Source organism: Ceraceosorus guamensis (assembly GCF_003144195.1).
Source record: "Ceraceosorus guamensis strain MCA 4658 unplaced genomic scaffold IE81scaffold_65, whole genome shotgun sequence".
Taxonomy (NCBI): Eukaryota; Fungi; Basidiomycota; class Exobasidiomycetes; order Ceraceosorales; family Ceraceosoraceae; genus Ceraceosorus; species Ceraceosorus guamensis.
The window spans coordinates 83,460-96,661 of NW_020290060.1; the positions used below are offsets into that span (position 1 = coordinate 83,460).

Here is a 13,202-nt window from a genome sequence, read left to right on the forward strand (position 1 = left end):
CCTCTGCTCAGCGAGGCCGAGATCCGTCTTGCGACGACGATGAAGCGACCTCGCATGACGTACTCTTTCGAAGTGGCTAGGAGACACCTGGAAGAGGCAGATGTGCGATTCAAGAGCATGTTCTCCACAGTCGACATGACTAGATTCAAGCCTTTCTTGGCAGCCGCTCAAGAAGGTGCACCTGAGCCGGCCATCTCACAAGACGATGACCAGTGGAACATGATCTCGGGCAAGGACGACGCAGAGGTTCAGCAAGATCGAGCGAACGGAGTGGAAGAGATTGATCTATTCAGGTGTGTGAGAACGACACGCCCGTCTGTGTGTCATGGGCTCATCGAGGCAATCTTCCACGCAGAACAATGACGACGTCCATCATCGGACAGCAAATTTCGTGGAAAGCTGCCAAGGCTGTAATTTGGCGTTTCTGCTCCATCTTCCACCCTGAGCTCGGCCAAGCGCCTTCTGATCGAGAGCAATTCAAATCCCAGCTCGTCTTTCCGGCTCCCCTGCAGGTCTTGTCAGAGGATCCTCGCAAATACAGAGGTGCTGGTCTAAGTGAAGCCAAAGCTCGATCCGTCGTCGATGTCGCAAGAAGATTCGCTGATGGACGTCTGAACGTTAGGAGATTATCCGCTGCTAGCACTGAAGGGTGCACCGATGAACTCGTCGAAGCTAGAGGTGTGGGACCTTGGACCGCGCACATGGTCCAGCTTTTCGCTCTTCGGGAACCAGACGTGCTGCCAGTTGGTAAGTGTCTGGCACCCGACGTGGCAAGTCTCGTGCTGAATGTCTGTCTCCTGTCCTAATGCAGGTGACCTTGCGGTGCAACGAGGCATGGTGGAGTTCTTTCTCTCAGATCGCAGAGGACCGAAAATTGCAAGAAAAGAAGGAGGGATCTACGAGCGGGACTCGCCGCCCCCCGACATTTATACTAGAGAAATTCCCTTGCATCCGGCCGGGATCAGCCATGAGTTCCTGCGCTCTCGGCGGAACTTAGAATTCAAAAAGCGCAAATACTTTTTGTCGTGAGTCGGGGCGTGTCGCACATTCCCTGCCATCTCTCCAAGCTTATAGACCCATCACCTACTGCCGAGCTGCAGGCCTGAGCAGATGGAGCTCCTCACAGAGACTTGGCGACCTTACCGAAGTGTCGGCGTTTTGTTAATGTGGTGAGTGTATACTCCAGATCCTACCTCCTGAGGTGTATCCGCGCTAAGAAGTCTTGCCTTCCGCCCTTCTCCAAAAGGTGCGTGGTGGATGAGGCAGGCAAGAAGCCAGCCCCGAAACCTCAGCCGAAGGTAGAGCCTGTCCTGGAGCCGGCTTCGAAAGATACTGCTGCTGTCATCAATGATCAATGATCTTGACCAGCCGACTTCTTCATAGCTTCCACGCGCTCGTACAGCAATGACTGGCAATGCGATCCACAGGGGTGTCGTCGTATGTGCGAAAAGCAGTGTGAATAACAACGAGTGAATCCTGATGCCCCGCTCTGTTACTGCGTTGCTCGGTCTATCGTTCCTGATGCCTGCTCCAGCAGGTCAGGCGCGTCCATTACCCGTCGAGGAGCCACTTCGACGCTAACATACTTGCTATTCACGCCAAGCTTTTCGAGGAAACCATCCCAAAGCCCCGTCTTGCAAACCATCGCCAGGATGATGACCGCGGGCAGATGCACCAGGCTGACCCAGAAGCACCATCTTGCATCCTTGTCGTTTTCGAACTTCCAGAATCTCCAAGCAGCGTGAGCAAGGACTAGATTCGGCGGTAAGCTCAACAGAGCGTAGATGGGTGAGAGTGCGCCTGTGTATGCAAGGGCGATGCATAAAGGTGTGCACGCTATCGCGTATCGCAGACTTGTGCGTCGATTGAGCAGAGGGTGCGATGCTGACATCATCCGGTATCCTCCTCGCGCGTACTCTGATCGAAGGTTGTGAGAAAGAGCATTGAAGTGCGGAAATTGCCAGGCGAAGAGCAAGGCAGCCAGCAGCCAGCCTGGCGAGTCACCAAAGGAGGAGAGTGACCCGGTAGCTGCGGCCCAGCCCATTAAGGGAGGCAGGGCGCCAACGAGCGATCCGATCCAGGTGTTAGCGATGTGGATACGCTTCAAAGGGGTGTAGACGAAGGAGTAAAGTACGATGTTGGCCGCCCCTAGAGCAGCAGTGAGAGGATTGACGGCAAGGGCAAGGGTTGTGATGCCCGAGATCGAGGCAACACTGGCAAAGCAGGCCGCATGTAGTGGAGTCAACATGCGCGCTGGAAGAGGTCTGTTGCGCGTTCGTGGCATCTGCGCATCGTATGGAGCCTCGATGAGCTGGTTGAGACTGTTGGCTGCCGCGCTGCAGGTCGCTGTGCCAAAGGTGAGAGCGAGAAGAGCAGTAGGTCCAGAAGCTACGGCCAAGCTTGCGGGACACAGCGCGTAGCCGGCCATCGCTGTCAATGTGACTAGCAACGTCAGATTGGCCTTGCTCAATGCCACGTAGGCCTTTCTGAGCACTCTTGGAGTGAGTGAGGGCACTGGCTGATACCCTGCTGCAATTGCCGCTGATGGAGTTGTGGGCAGCATCAACGGTCCGGAAAGAGGCGCCCTCGTTGGATCGTCAGATGGGGGCTGATGCGCGGATGGTGCGTAGGGAGATGGCGCAATTCCTCGTGAAGGATCAAAGAAGCTGACAGGAAGCGCTGCCCCGTTCGGAGCGGCGCACTTCGTAGTGGCAGAGGTATAGCATCTGTACCGACTCGGCGTACATGCACACCTCTGGTGCTCGGTCAGCTTGGCATTGGATCGAACGCCTGGGAGCCCAACAATCGAGGCCCGCGATGAATGCGAATAAGGGCGCCTTGAAAAGCTCATCAGACAGCTCTGACACCCGATGCCTTGCCTGGCGCGAGAGTTGAAGCCCGATGTCGCTAAGCGATTGAGAACAGGTCCAGGCCGAGAGACACTGTCTTTCGCGTAGTGTGCCGCGCAGGTCCTTGAGACCGCCATCGATGAGAGCGATTGAACAAAATGGCTGTGTGACTTGTCCCGGCTCTCGAAAGCAGTGCGCAATCTGGGGACTTGAGAGGCGACCGGAAAACGCAGAGCACTCGAGCCGAGGACGAGACGCGATGAGACGAGCAACGACATCGTGGCCAAGCTGTCGTGACCGAGGTAGCGCGACGCCGAGTGTGCGGACGATGACTTGCGTGCAGATGTCGATGAAGCGTTGTGCGTGAGGTGCAATGGAAGACTGAGGAGTAGGTGTTGTAAACAGAACATGCAACACTTGCGAAATAACTCGACCTCGAAGAAATTGTGTGCCTGTAAGGCGGATCGCGGCCGCTCTGAAAAGCCCAAACGCGTGCCAAGCTGCTTTTGCTTCTTGCTGCCTCTCGGAAGTTCTCGGCCGGATGAGCCGAGCTACGCGCCATCTCAATCTCGAACGCCCGCACCATGCAGCAGCACCAGCATGCGATACCCGCTCAACGCGCAGCAGCACCCATGCGGTCGATCCACTACTTTTACGCCGAATCGAGCTCGCCTGTCATGCATGGACGGGGTCACGAGTGTGATGAGGTGTGTATGGCAATTTGACTCACGATCGATTTGTGATGGCGCCTTCTGCCTCATCGCTGTGCCCCCCAACTCCACCACTACGTTCGCATTCATTCGCCATTCTACAGTCTAACATAAGAGGCATCCTGCTACTGTGACCCTGTGACAGGCTCGGATCTTTCGCTGGCGACACCCTTTCGCCACACCAGTCACTCGAGAGGCTTGGAAAGCTGCAGCCAGGTGCACGCGACCTTGGGGGTGCGCGCGGTCATTGGAGATCGTCAGCACTTGAAAGAGATTGCCTCTCAATCCTCCAACCAGAGCTCTACTGAACACCCCGTGGGGTTCTAGTGCTGTCCAAGGAGGAAGTCGATCGCCTTCCACAAAATAATCTGATCACTCAGTTTCAGCACCTGCTCTGTCGGGTTGCACGCGGATTACAAGATGGCGACGGCAAACGGCAGAACGCAGCTGCCTTCGCCGTTTGAGTGAGTGAAAGCGCTGTGTCCTTTTCCTCGCTATCCCTGTTGATCTTGGGTGACCCACTGACACGACTCATACCACATGACAGCATCGACCAAACATGGCAATTCTTAGAAGTCGGCATCTCGGTGATGGTGCGTAGATGAGACACATCGCAGCATCTTCGCTACCCCAGCTGACCACCAATCCTTGCGTCACCTAAGATGGCGCGACGTACCGAAGGATTGTCGTATACAAGGTATATGGAGCTGTACACCGTGGTATACAACTACTGCACCAGCAGCCGCATGAATGCTCCCTCAGATGGACTGAGCGGTGGCGCTAGAGGTGAGTCGAGGAGTTAGGCCCGCGGTGCTCAGACAGAACGGCTAGTGTCAAGCAGCGCTGCTGTAGAGGGCTTCAGCTGGCACACAATTCTGGCACTGATTCTCTCTGTTGGAGGAGGCTCCCCGGTTTGCGCGTGCGCCACGGATGCTGGACTGATCCTGCGTCGACTATTCTGGATCCTTAGGGGCAAACCTTGTCGGCGCAGATATGTACCGGAGGCTGAGCAGCTACTTCGTGGAGCACTCCAAAGGTGTTGCGCAGGTGAGTTCACTCATGAGGAGGGCCTCTTTACGCCATGTTGAAAGACTACATTCTTCTTCTCACAGTGCGCCGCTGACCTCTCCGGCGAGGCGCTGTTAAAGTATTATGTGTCGGAGTGGGATAGATACACTACGGGATCGAATTTTGTGCACAGACTATTCACCTACCTCAATCGACATTGGGTCCGCCGGGAGAGGGAAGAGGGTCACAGGCATGTGCACTTCATCTACACGGTGCGTCGCCGAACGAGGCTCATGAAAGCTCTCGATTGCAAGCTGGGAGCTTAATCAGTTCACCCGATTCCAAATCGTCAATTCAGCTTGCGCTCGTTCAATGGAAAGAACAAATGTTTACGGTGGTGCAGAAGAACGGGAGACTGGTCACAGCTCTTCTCAATCAGATCGAGAAGCAAAGGACTGGGGAGACCATTGAAACGAGTCTGGTCAAGAAGGTAGTGGATTCATTTGGTGAGTCAAGTAGTTCGGCCGTCTTCAATACGCGGTGTCGATCTTACACCAACGCATGCATGCCGCTTAGTCTCGCTGGGACTGGACGAGACCGACTCCACAAAACAGAACTTGGAGGTGTACAGATACGACTTCGAGCGGGCGTTCTTGCAGGCAACGGAAATTTATTACGAAGCCGAAAGCAAGAACTTCGTCGCTAAGAATTCTACGACCGACTACATGAAAAAGGCGGAAGCAAGACTGCGGGAAGAAGAAGGGCGGGTTGAGATGTACTTGCATCCGACTACTACAGCCAAGCTTGTGTCCACTTGTGACAATGTCCTCATCCGCAATCACTCTCAACTGCTCTGGGACGAGTTCCAAGCGCTCTTAGATGCCGCCAAGACCGACGGTAAGTCAGCATGCCTGGGAAGCCAACGCTTTGGCCCACTCGACTGACAAGGGATGCCCACTTTGCAAATTATAGACCTCTGGCGCATGTATACTTTGCTGTTCCGCATTCCAGAGGGCTTGCAGCCTCTCAGAGAAAGGTTCGAGGCGCACGTCAAGCGAGTCGGCTTGAACGCCGTGGAGAAAGCGTGCGCAGGAGGCGCAGAAGGCTCAGCGGCGAGCGAGGTGGACCCAACTGCATATGTCAATGCGTTGCTTGAGGTGTACGCAAGCTCTCTCAAGACCATCCAGAATGCCTTCCGCACCGAGGCTGGCTTCTTGGCAGCTTTGGATAAAGCCTGCAGGGATCTGATGAACCGGAACAAAGCAACGGGAGCCAGCAACAGCAAGAGCCCCGAACTCTTGGCCAGACATGCCGATGGGCTCTTGAAGAAGAGCAATCGCAGTGCAGAAGAGGCGAATATGGAAGAAGCACTCAATCAAGTGGTAAGTACCTTCTAAGGAAGCTGATGTCTGAGACCTCCATATTGGGCTCACCTCACTATGTCCGCCTGCGTGCCTCAGATGATCGTGTTCAAATATATCGAGGACAAAGACGTCTTCCAGAAATTCTACTCCAAAATGCTTGCCAAGCGTCTGGTCAACTTCACTTCAGCGTCCGACGATGCCGAATCCAGCATGATCTCAAAGCTGAAGGAAGCTTGTGGTTTCGAGTACACAAGCAAGCTTCAGAGGATGTTCACAGACATGGGTCTGAGCAAGGAGCTCAACGATAATTTCCGCAATTCGACGACTAGCCAAGGGGACGACGCCACTGGTGCAGAGATGGACTTCTACGTCTTGGTGCTGGCCAATGGATTCTGGCCTCTGCCGCACGCCACAACGGAGATCGTGATTCCGACCGAGCTTTTGCCGACCTACACTCGCTTTGAGCGATACTATGGTGCTAAGCATTCGGGACGGAAACTCACTTGGATGTGGCAACTCGCCAAGACTGAAATACGCACCAACTACTTGAGCCAAAAGCTTATCTTCCAGCTCAGTGCTTACCAGACTGCTGTCATTCTGCAGTTCAACGCAAGCGACAGTCTCACTTACACTCAGCTTCGAGAAGCCACGGGGCTGGCGGACGCGAACCTCAAGCCTGCTTTGGTGCCGCTTGTTAAGAGCAAGGTGCTACGTCAGGATGACGACGCCTACGAGCTGAATACGGGTAAGTGTCTCGACATTGTGCCGCGTGAATGCTGCTGAAGCTTCCGCAATGATTGGCTCCTCAGAGTTTAAATCAAAGAAGGTGCGCGTCAATTTGAACATGCCCATGAAAGCAGAGCAAAAGGCGGAGTCCTCGGATGTGATGAAGACAGTCGACGAAGATCGAAGGATGCTACTGCAGGCCACGATTGTGCGGTGAGTAGTCGCGGCGCTCGATTAGATCACCACTGAGGGCTTGAAGTGGACTGGAAGCTGACATCAAGAGAACGAAATCACTATGCCAGCATAATGAAAGCGCGAAAGCAACTGAAGCACATGCAGCTGGTTGCAGAGGTTATTTCACAGGTCTCGGCGCGCTTTCAACCGAAAGTGCCAGACATCAAGAAGGCAATTGATCAGCTGATTGACAAAGAGTACCTTGAGAGGGTGGAGGATCAAAGAGACCTGTGAGTTCACCAGAAGCGCCGAAAGATGACTCGTGCTGAGCGCATCACCATCTTCATCCTGCAATCACAGGTATCAATACTTGGCCTAGAGGGGTGCGCGCAGCCTTCAAGGGGACTCTTTTTCAGGTGCGTGCTGGCAACGCACAGCACTGTGTCGCATGCTAGTGGCCACGTGTCTCAATGCATTTGTATCAAATCATCGCAAAGTAGTGGCTCGCACCCGACAAGCCAAGGGGTCATCAAGGGCTGCACCAATTCTGGAATGCATCGAGTGCATTTGTGCCTCGTGTGGCTGCCGCTGGCAAGCCTGTAAGTCTTTCCCTTGCAAGTCCCTGCAAGCCCCAACCGAGCAGCAGGATGCAGGTGGAAGAGACGGGCGAGCGCGGAAGTATGACTGGAATCGTGGCGATTGTATCATGGGTCAGCTTTGCTTCGATGTTGAAGTATGGCGACTGCTCACCTCCCAGCCCTACGCCCGCACTTAGACCTCCAAGCAGCGATCTGACGCCCCACTCTGCAGCCGTACCAGTGTCTAAGTCCAGCTCCAACCAGGTGAAATCGATGAACCATTCGCCGATGATTTGAAGCTGCCCGACTGCGCCTCGGCTTGATGAAGTGGCTAGACTTTCGGAGGAGGCGCTCGAAAGGTGCTGCGCCCGGCTCCTCCAGAGCAGAAGAAGAGTGAGCAGCAATATTTGTGGAATGGAGGCGAGAATTAAGGATGCGTGCAGCGCTTGAGCTGGCAGATGAGCTCTGCGGCGTGCAGAGCATCATGAAGGTCGCAATCAGCTTGCCTCGCTTCCGGGGCAGCGCGTTCTTGTGTGATCCGCACAGTCAACTCACACACTAGATGCGCCTCCTGTCGCTTCTTTTGCACCTATTCTTGAACCATGACCACTCCGAGATGTCCGTGAAGCCCATGTGGCAGCTTGACGTTTGATGGCTAAAAACAAAAGGCACAAGATGTGGATGGTCGAATGAAAGACGACGGCTTCGAGCGCTACAGCGGCGAGCACAGATAGATAGGAGTGCAGCAAATCTGAAAGTGTAGCGGGAAGAGAGACGGAAAGGTGAGACGGCAAGCCTGGACCGGGCGGAGCATGGGTGCGAAGAGACGGCTGTCAGATCTTGGACCCGCGTGGCTGCTTTCCCTTGCGACGATCATTCACTCACAGAGATCGTGCCAGCGAACATCTGCGGGCGCGGGTGGACCGAGTAAAGCGAGTGTCAGATTTCGTTTTGCCTAGCTTGGGACAAGTGCTCTGGGCAGCACAGCAAGCAACTCACAGGCGTCCACCAAAACCAACGCAGTGCCTTGTCTCAGCGTTCTCCATGATCTGGACTTCATACTTGATGCCGTGTCACTTGCATTCGCCGCTTTAGCTCGGGAGCCCCGCAACGGCAAGGCTTGCAGATGATGTCTGTTGAAGATGAGGTGCCGATAAGCAGATGGCTTGACAAGAACCTGTCATGGTACAATGATTGCGTAGAAGGGCAGTTCAGCTCGTTGAGACCGCTTTCAGCATTTCTCCAGTTGTGCGCGCTTCACTGACCAAGTCCAGCAAGATGATAGGCAGCTCGAACTCGACGTAGGGATCGACAGCTTTGCTGTGACAATTGTTGCACGGTGTCAAGGCTACATGACCGGGCGAGTACTCGAGATAGAGAGAAGCGGCTTCTGCTGAGCAGTGCACGCAGACCGGACCAAGGTCACGAGGCGGCGAACCAGAGCGTCCGCGTGCGTCCGACTCGACGGTTGCGTGCCGATCATTGATAGCTTCTGACGTCTTGGTACGCAATCGTGATCTCATCTCGTTCTTGCTTGCTTCTTGCATCGCTCTTGACTTTTGCTCATCGAGGTGAGATACGTGCGAGGCAGATGGGTTCATAGCTGACTTTTTGCTCGGTCATGGTTGACGCTTGATGAGCAACGCTGACTTGGAGATCATATACCTTGTATATGCCCCAGCACGACCTCGCTCCTCCATCCACCACTACCTTCGCTTTGCAAGTCTTCAGCTTGATCGCTCGTCGCAGTGTGTGAGCCTAGGACATCCTTTCCTATCGCGCCTCTTCGTATTTGGGCTGGTTCTAGAACGACGCTTGACAGCAGATGGTGGAGAAGGCAGCCCGGATCAAGCAGCCCAATTGTCATCGACTTATGACCGCCACGAGCTCTTCACCAGCTGCATGCATTCACCATTCTTGATTGCAATTGACCAGCCCGTGCATCTCGCGCTACCCTCCGCGGCTTTGGCCCCGAGCCCTGCGGCTGCTGCTGTACAGCAAGTCACACTCAAAGTCCAAGTGAATATGTGTGAATTTGAATGAAGAGAGAGGCAATTCAATTTTGAATGTCGCAAAACGGTGCACATGTCTAATCGAGCTAAAGAAAGCCAAAAGCTATCCAAGAGAGGTTAATAGCCGCCTTTTAGTTCGGATTTAGGGCGCCGACCGCGCGATGACTCCTTGTGAATTTTGAGGGTGCAAAAGGCCTGCATCGTTGCGGGCTGCAGGGCAGACGTGACTCGTCCAGACGAAGCGTCGCGCATGCGGATGCTGCACAGCTTAATTCCTTCGATCATGGGCGTGCACGGGTGAATGGCCAATCGAGCGTTCTCCTCTTTGCTCCTTCTTGAGCCCTCACCCAACATCTGCACCACCACATCCTTCACCAGGCTTGCATCCCGTCGCACCTCATTTGCCGCCCTTTGATCGCCGAGTCATCTTTACACTGCTGCTGCAAGTCGGTGCTGTTCGCTTCTTCCATCTCCACTTTTCGCGAGGGTCAAAGCACGACAACGCTGCAAACGCTTCGAGACGCAGCAACAGCCTTTGAGCAGCACGCACGCACTCGCAAGCTTGGCAGCATCCATCAGCTTCACACTCGTGCCGTCAGCTTTATATAGCATCAGCTCCACCGCTCTTCGCTAGCCCATCATGCCTGGTATGAATCCGGGAGCCAAGTACGTGCCTTACAAGCCGTTGGACCTTCCCAACCGGTCGTGGCCCTCCAAAGTGCAACGCACATCTCCCATTTGGACATCGGTCGATCTCCGAGATGGCAATCAAGCGCTCATCAATCCCATGAGCCAGGAGCAGAAGCTTGAATTCTTCAAGAAGCTCGTCGACGTTGGCTTTCAAGAGATCGAAGTGGCCTTCCCTTCCGCCAGCGACACCGACTTTGGCTTTGTGAGGAACATCATCGAGCAAGGACTCGTCCCCGACGACGTGTTCATCCAAGTGCTCACCCCTGCAAGGTGAGTGTCGGACCGGTCAATAACAAGACCGGCGCTTGCATGCTTGGACGCGGACGAGGTGCTAATAAGAAACTGTCCACAGAGAGGAGCTGATTCGCAGGACATTCGAGTCCATCAAGGGTGCCAAGAATGTCATTCTGCACATGTACAATGCCACATCGCCCCTCTTCCGAGACGTCGTCTTTGGAAACAGTAGGGCAAAGACCATCGACCTGGCAGTCAAGCACACAAAAATCGTTCGCGAGCTGGTGGACGAGTACAGCAAGCCAGAGAACGGTGGGACCAATTTCAAGTACGAATACTCGCCAGAAACCTTTACTCAGACCGAAATGGACTTTGCCGTCGAGATTTGCGAGGCGGTTAGACAGACTTGGGGCAAAGCGAGCAAGCAGGAGCCCATCATCTTCAACCTGCCTGCGACCGTCGAGATAGGCCCTCCAAACCACTACGCTGATCAGGTGAGCGAGAGACTGTGATGTCTTTCTCGTCTGTCGTGCGGACCGCTCAGCGCGTCCACATCCGCCGGGATACTCTTCCCCCACTCTTGGCAGATTGAGTGGTTCTGCACCCATGTCACCAAGCGGGAAGAGATCATCGTCTCTCTGCATCCCCACAATGATCGAGGCTGCGCCGTAGCTGCGACCGAGCTAGGTCTTTTGGCTGGTGGTGACAGAGTGGAGGGCTGCCTCCTCGGAAATGGAGAGCGCACAGGCAACGTGGACATCGTGACGCTGGCTCTCAATCTCTTTTGCCAAGGCGTCCGACCTGGGCCCCTCGATCTCAGCGACTTGCAGAGCGTCATCGATACAGTCTCTGGATGCAATGACATTCCTGTTCACCCTCGTCATCCCTATGCGGGAGAGCTTGTCTTTACAGCTTTCAGCGGCAGTCACCAAGATGCCATCAAGAAAGGCTTCGCCGCCCAGGACGCGAGGAAGATCAAGGGCGACCCCAGTTGGAACATTCCGTACCTACCCATCGACCCCGCAGATCTCGGCATGACCTACGAAGCCATCATTCGGGTCAACAGCCAATCCGGAAAGGGCGGAATCGCGTATCTCGTCGCGCAAGCTCTTGGCTTGGACCTGCCGCGTAGAATGCAAGTCGCTTTCTATCAAGTCATTCAGCAGGTTGCGGATAGGACGGGCAAGGAAATGTCATCGGACGACATTACGCGAGCCTTTACGCAGACGTATCACGTTCCTAGCATCACTTCTGGACGCAACGAGGGCAGACTTGCGCTGCGTCAATTCAAGCTGGAAGATGATGTTCCTCCAGAGTTGAATGGTGATGACAACCTCTCGCCCTCTAGCAGTCAAGTACTAGACCCGAGTTACGGCGCTCAAACGCCGCGCTATCGCCGTTTCACCGGTGTCGTGCTGCGAGATGGAAAGCCTCACAACGTCAGTGGAAAGGGCAACGGACCTCTTTCTGCCATTCTCGATGCTCTGGAGAGCGCATTTGGTATCCGAGCAAACATTCGAGAATACTCTGAGCACGCCGTCTCTAAGCCTGGCACCTTTTCGGCCAGCGCGTCGGATCCGAATGGCAAGAGGGAGACCAAAACGAGGGGACAAGCGGCTTCGTACGTGGAGCTGGTGGATGCGGATGTGGAGGATGGACAAGGGGCAAAGAGGGCGCCTGGATTTTGGGGCGTGGGAATTGATGTGGATATCACCACTTCGGGTCTTAGAGCCGTTGTTAGCGCCATGTCTAACCTCATTCAGCCCTCCGCGGTTATTGAAGAGGCGACCAAGGCTGTCGATGCTGCGGCTGCCAAGTGATCCCCGCCTCCGCTCTCATACGGAGTGGTGCATCATGCGCCCTCAAAATGTACATCTACCCAAAATTAGTTGCTGCCGATGCAATCGATCTCTCCTCGTCTCGGCAAAGTGTCAGGTTGCGGCGCGTGAGATGTGCACCGTGCAAAGATACGTGCCACCTAGCGCGGATCAGACTCATACGAGCGTCGACAGCCAAACGTGTTCGCAGCCAAAGTTATTGCACACTGCATTGATTTCCTCTGTTCTCGATTCCAGCCGTTTTGACCTCATTCGATTGAAGCTCACTCCCACGTTCTGCCAAAAGCCCGATTTTGCTAAAGAGAGACATGTCGAGGCCGGCGCCATTGCTTACTGGAGAGCAAGCCCAGCGCTAGAAGTCATGGCGCGATGATTCATCGAAACGAATGTGAGCGTGCTTCTCTCGCCGCAATTCGCCGCGCGACGTGTGCTCGAATGAAAGACTCACCGGATGAACAAGGTGAAGCAGGTCGATACACCAACAAGAAAGATGGCACTTCGAAGGTTCGCTGAACGAGGATCGGGAGGGGACGGTTGCGCGAGCACATGAGTCAACCGGGCTCGTGGAGCGCGAGAGACAAATCGCCAAGGCGACTTACAGAGAGGCTCGGAAGTGGTGGAAATATAGGCGACCGAGTAAAAGATGCGAGAAACGACGTAGATGATGGCTGCCGTGTTCAAAAAGTCGACTGTGGGATCGTCGCGAGGGCATTAGGTGCGAAGTGATGGAGAGTGAGCACGCGCGCGACGCCTCGCGATGTTCCTCGCTGCCCGCATACACTACGAAAAGGTCGAAAGACGCACCTGGAAGCTTGGCAACGTTGCCCGCGATGATGGCAGCCGCGAAGAAGGGCAGGTTCTCAAAGCCATTTTGTTGGGCTGCTTCAGCGCGGATGTAGCTGGGGAGGAAGGGTGGAGGCGGGGGCAGGACACAGAGGTGTACGACGATCCCAAGCATCAGTGCAGACATTCAAAAGCTCGTAGCCCCCCCCCTTTTTTTTTTTTTTTTTTTTTTTTTT

The 13,202-nt window shown here is 54.7% G+C and overlaps 6 protein-coding genes across 6 annotated transcripts; 3 read left to right on the forward strand and 3 right to left on the reverse strand.

Moving 5' to 3' along the window:
* On the forward strand, window positions 1-1,173 carry IE81DRAFT_276118 (DNA glycosylase; the record flags this gene model as incomplete). The annotated part of the gene is made up of 4 exons (XM_025511464.1): window positions 1-175; window positions 340-747; window positions 812-1,022; window positions 1,101-1,173. Coding segments are annotated over 4 exons (867 nt in total), but the record flags the coding sequence as incomplete, so codon positions are not given.
* Window positions 1,174-1,377: 204 nt separating this feature from the next.
* On the reverse strand, window positions 1,378-2,428 carry IE81DRAFT_335248 (protoheme IX farnesyltransferase; the record flags this gene model as incomplete). Its single annotated transcript, XM_025515443.1, has 2 exons — window positions 1,378-1,408; window positions 1,587-2,428. 2 exons carry the CDS (start codon window positions 2,426-2,428, stop codon window positions 1,378-1,380), a joined length of 873 nt encoding a protein of 290 aa, XP_025367680.1.
* Window positions 2,429-3,555: 1,127 nt separating this feature from the next.
* On the forward strand, window positions 3,556-7,388 carry IE81DRAFT_325522 (putative SCF complex member Cullin 1). Its single transcript, XM_025514547.1, has 12 exons — window positions 3,556-4,023; window positions 4,107-4,152; window positions 4,222-4,345; window positions 4,530-4,606; window positions 4,672-4,839; window positions 4,926-5,073; window positions 5,144-5,464; window positions 5,540-5,949; window positions 6,028-6,676; window positions 6,741-6,870; window positions 6,960-7,121; window positions 7,192-7,388. Exons 1-12 carry the CDS (start codon window positions 3,980-3,982, stop codon window positions 7,208-7,210), a joined length of 2,298 nt encoding a protein of 765 aa, XP_025367681.1. The 5' UTR covers window positions 3,556-3,979; the 3' UTR covers window positions 7,211-7,388.
* Window positions 7,389-7,620: 232 nt separating this feature from the next.
* IE81DRAFT_219757 (Arv1-domain-containing protein) lies at window positions 7,621-9,145 on the reverse strand. Its single transcript, XM_025511030.1, has 5 exons — window positions 8,675-9,145; window positions 8,409-8,586; window positions 8,295-8,315; window positions 7,965-8,205; window positions 7,621-7,771 (listed from the first exon to the last, which is right to left on the reverse strand). The coding sequence occupies exons 1-5, from the start codon at window positions 9,008-9,010 to the stop codon at window positions 7,741-7,743; spliced, it is 807 nt and encodes a 268-aa protein (XP_025367682.1). The 5' UTR covers window positions 9,011-9,145; the 3' UTR covers window positions 7,621-7,740.
* Window positions 9,146-9,692: 547 nt separating this feature from the next.
* IE81DRAFT_325523 (2-isopropylmalate synthase) lies at window positions 9,693-12,270 on the forward strand. Its single transcript, XM_025514548.1, has 3 exons — window positions 9,693-10,381; window positions 10,464-10,839; window positions 10,933-12,270. The coding sequence occupies exons 1-3, from the start codon at window positions 10,062-10,064 to the stop codon at window positions 12,163-12,165; spliced, it is 1,929 nt and encodes a 642-aa protein (XP_025367683.1). The 5' UTR covers window positions 9,693-10,061; the 3' UTR covers window positions 12,166-12,270.
* Window positions 12,271-12,350: 80 nt separating this feature from the next.
* IE81DRAFT_219877 (hypothetical protein) lies at window positions 12,351-13,202 on the reverse strand. The gene is made up of 4 exons (XM_025511031.1): window positions 12,988-13,202; window positions 12,783-12,872; window positions 12,632-12,692; window positions 12,351-12,535 (listed from the first exon to the last, which is right to left on the reverse strand). The coding sequence occupies exons 1-4, from the start codon at window positions 13,151-13,153 to the stop codon at window positions 12,514-12,516; spliced, it is 339 nt and encodes a 112-aa protein (XP_025367684.1). The 5' UTR covers window positions 13,154-13,202; the 3' UTR covers window positions 12,351-12,513.